Source organism: Sinocyclocheilus rhinocerous, unplaced genomic scaffold, assembly GCF_001515625.1.
Source record: "Sinocyclocheilus rhinocerous isolate Xijiao unplaced genomic scaffold, SAMN03320098_v1.1 scaffold899, whole genome shotgun sequence".
NCBI lineage: Eukaryota > Metazoa > Chordata > Actinopteri > Cypriniformes > Cyprinidae > Sinocyclocheilus > Sinocyclocheilus rhinocerous.
Window position 1 is genome coordinate 406,820 of NW_015653460.1, and position 3,768 is coordinate 410,587.

At 36.0% G+C, this 3,768-nt stretch overlaps 1 protein-coding gene across 1 annotated transcript in view; it reads left to right on the forward strand.

Moving 5' to 3' along the window:
• LOC107715779 (ADP-ribosylation factor-like protein 8B) overlaps positions 1 to 2,984 on the forward strand; it is an 8,936-nt gene extending 5,952 nt beyond the window's left edge. Inside the window, exon 7 of the mRNA XM_016521971.1 lies at positions 2,478 to 2,984. Within this exon, the coding sequence (XP_016377457.1) occupies positions 2,478 to 2,527 (50 nt within the window). The 3' untranslated portion in view covers positions 2,528 to 2,984. The remainder of the gene's footprint in view (positions 1 to 2,477) is intronic.
• The last annotated feature ends 784 nt before the right edge of the window (positions 2,985 to 3,768 follow it).

Genomic DNA, 3,768 nt, shown 5'->3' on the forward strand with positions numbered 1-3,768 from the left:
AAACTTTTTCAAAGCTTTATTTGAACATTTACATTAGATATTTCAACATGCTATTAAACTGTTGTCAGTCATGTTGTCATTTAAAATCCGAACATCATTGGTAATGTTATTGTTTTGGTGATTTATGTGTCGGTTATTTATGTGTTATTTATGTGTCGGTACTTTTTTAACATCTCCAGCACATTTTAACAATACCGTGATAATACTGATAACCGTGATCATTTTGGTCACTATAATCGTGATAAGAAATTTTCATACCGTTACATCCCTACAGCATAGACCCTAGCATTGTGGCGGTAAACACTACTCGCTTTCAGAAAATGTCGAAATCTAGTTTTATGGTATTGAGTGTCACAAACAAATTATGTTACTGATGTTGAATGCCTTTTTTATTGGGTATTATCTTAATTTGGAAGACTTGAAAAGTTGATGCTAAGATTTCTTGAAAAAGTATGAGAACATTATGTGCATTCATAACTGCAAAAAGAAGGCGGCCTGCTGGAGTTCAAGTATATTTACTTCAGTAAACAATGACTCATGAACCACCTCACTGTGATTCATTCACGGTACAGCGTTTGAGAGTTGTTTTTACCAAGCAGTACAGTTGTGGTTGTGATTTCATCTTGATTTACTCTTATCTGAGAAGCCGTCTATCTGCATTTATTACACTACTTTACTCACTGTTTTTTTTTAAATTAGCTTTACAAGCATCAAATTAACAAAGAAAAGCCAATATGCTATAATGTGAAGCAGCTGTTCCCAAACAATGACAAATACTTCAAGCTAGTCTGCGCAAGAAAATAACTGTAATGGCGTAAAACAGTTTTTGTGAGACATTTACTTGTTTATCTGTCAGTAATGACACTTTTAGTTTATATTACAAACATCACTTAGCAGTCATTCAAGTGTTACATCATTAGTTTCACAATGCTTCTGTCATCAAATAGCTGCATATAAGAAAGTGAATTAGCATTAGGACTGTCACTAACTTCAAATAAAGTATTAAAAGCAAGTTATCATATGGTTTTATTGAACAAATCAGTTTAAATACGTAATATAATAATATAATCATAACTTATGTACATTATGTATTATATCAAATGCCTGCAGAGGGCGCCAACGGCCTGACAATTGTTTTTACACTTCAGCCTACAGCGCGAACTCATCCTTGTGAAATATAGGCTCATTGTGTTTATACTTACCATACAAACTCTTCTAACTCAAATTTTCTAAAGTCTACTTTTTAAATAAAGATTGAAAGAGATCTTGGAAGCTTAAAGGCAGAGTAAGCGATTTCTGGTAGCCAATGTTGATATTTGAAATCACCAAAACAAACACGCCCCTACCCCAAAAGGGTCTTGCCCCTATTTTGATAGCTCCGCCCCACATATACGTACGCAACCCAGGCAACGATTAGTTCTGTGAAACAAAGCAAAACCAATGTTACACCATGTCTACGGACGTGAGCGGCGCGGCAAGGAAACTGCTGCCGGGTTTTATTTATGACGTGCTGACACAAATTTCAAATGGTTTTCAACGGTCGTTTGAGCACGTCCAGTGTAGGCAGACTTTAGCTGTTGTAGACACAGTGTTACTCACCTATTGAGAAGAAACAAAGCAACCTCGACGTCCGATCGCAGGCCTCCGCTCCTTGAGTTCTCTCCAGCGCTGGAAAGCTGATCCGATATTTACACGGGTCCTACTTCTTGCCTTATCCTTCCGCAGACGTTTTCCTCTTTTGTTTTTTATCCACCATCTCTATCTTTCTGTCGCTCGGCTCGGCTAATGTCCGTCCCATGCACTGAAAGCTCTCTCCTCCACATCACGAGTAGACACGCCCCTTATTGCTGATTGGCTACAAGTTTGCTTTGCTATTCGGCCCGATTTAGTTTTCTAAAGTGTTTTTGAAAAATCACATACCCTGCCTTTAAAGGTGGTGACATTGACTGGTGTAGTTTGTTTATAGCCTAACCTACTTTTGACTTCTGGCATGATTGTATTTGGCCTTCGAATTTTATAAAACTTGTTCATTTTTGAAGATGATTTTGAACAAAATGTGGAAGAATCAAACCTTTGTAGGTCACAGAGCTTATTTTATGCAATAATCCAAAGGTCAGTGAAAAAAAATCCTATTGACTTTCTATTCAGGGAGCCAGTGTGATGACTTCTGGGTTGGCCTTCAAAAAAATGTCATCCATGCAGTACTCTGTTAATCCGATTTGATGAAATTTGAACAAACATGCACGAAACCAGCAATAATTGTTCTTATTTGTATTTTAAAGCTGCAGTGTGTGACATCTGCTATATTATATATTTTTTTGCATGCAACATTTTGTACTTTTGAATTGCTGTCAAACAGCCCAATGTTTTGAAAGCACCACAGAGTCAGAGTAATCAACATATGTATACTTCAGAGAAATTTTGAAGTGAATCAAAAGATATTATAAAACATAATTGTTCATCTCTTCCTTCCTCAGATATCACCCTGCAGTGGTTGATCCAGCATTCAAAATCTCGGAGAAGTTGAAAGCAGACCCCGTCCTGCCCTTGTTCCAGCTCCCAGCTCAGCCCAGCGCTCTTCAAACCGGCCAACCCTTCCTGTGAGCAGTGACGCAGTCCCTCTCAGCCGCATCTGTCTGTCCAGTAGCTGCCACAGTAAACTGTCAGTAAAGCATCTTCACCGGTGGGCCTCAGACTCCACTCAACACATGGTTGCTATCAGTTAGTCAGTTTTGTTGGCTGAATGGATTTTTAACATTTTTATTTTAAGCTAAACCTCTAATGGTAAACCTTGATATGGTTTAAATCAGTTTCGGAGTTTGCCTTCTTATCCTGTGAAATAAGTTTGTGGTATTGTTTGGGGTTTTCTTTTGTTCTGCTTAGTTTATTGTTTTTGTATTATTTTGTATAATTTATTGCGGTAAAGCATTTTTACCGCAAAGAGTGTTTAGAATGAACATTTGAGTAGCTAGTATTGTACATAATACATTTTAAATGTACACTACTTTTCAAAAGTTTGAGGACAAAGATTTTTTTTAATTTAAATTTTTTTTTTAATTGCGCAAGGATGCATTAAATCGATCAAAAGTGACAGTAAAGACAAATAAATGCTCTTTACTTGAACTTTCTGTTCTTCAAAGAATGTAACAGGGTTTCTACAAAAATATTAAGCAACTTTAATAAAAATAAGAAATGTTTCTAGAGCAGTAAATCAGCATATTAAAATGATTTCTGAAGGATCATGTGACACTGAAGACTGGAGTACTGATGCTAAAAAATCAGCTTTGCCTCACAGAAATAAATTACATTTTAAATATATTCAAATAGAAAAGTTGTTTTAAATTGTAGTAATATTTAACAATATTACTGTATTTTTGATCAAATTAATACAGTTTTGGTGAGCATAAGAGACTCTTTTCAAAAACCTCAAGAAATCTTACTGACCCCAAACTTTTGAACGGTAGTGTACATTCAGCTGATGTTTTTCCTTTACTCTGTTAACTCTATGCCCCCCTCCCCCCAACTATTTGTGAAATAATAATATTTAATATTTGCTTGGGTTCAAAGTTAAACTGTAGCCGGTTGACTAGCTGGATGACTAGACGTTTACCAATATCTGCCTTTCAGCAAATCTGGACATTCTACTAGCTGATGGTCCTGTAATTAATATTCATGAGTCAAGAAGATTGTTTTATGTTTTAAATCATCTTCATGGCTCTGTCTAAATCTTTTCCTATTTGAGTCTCATTACAATAACAAAGGCCAGTT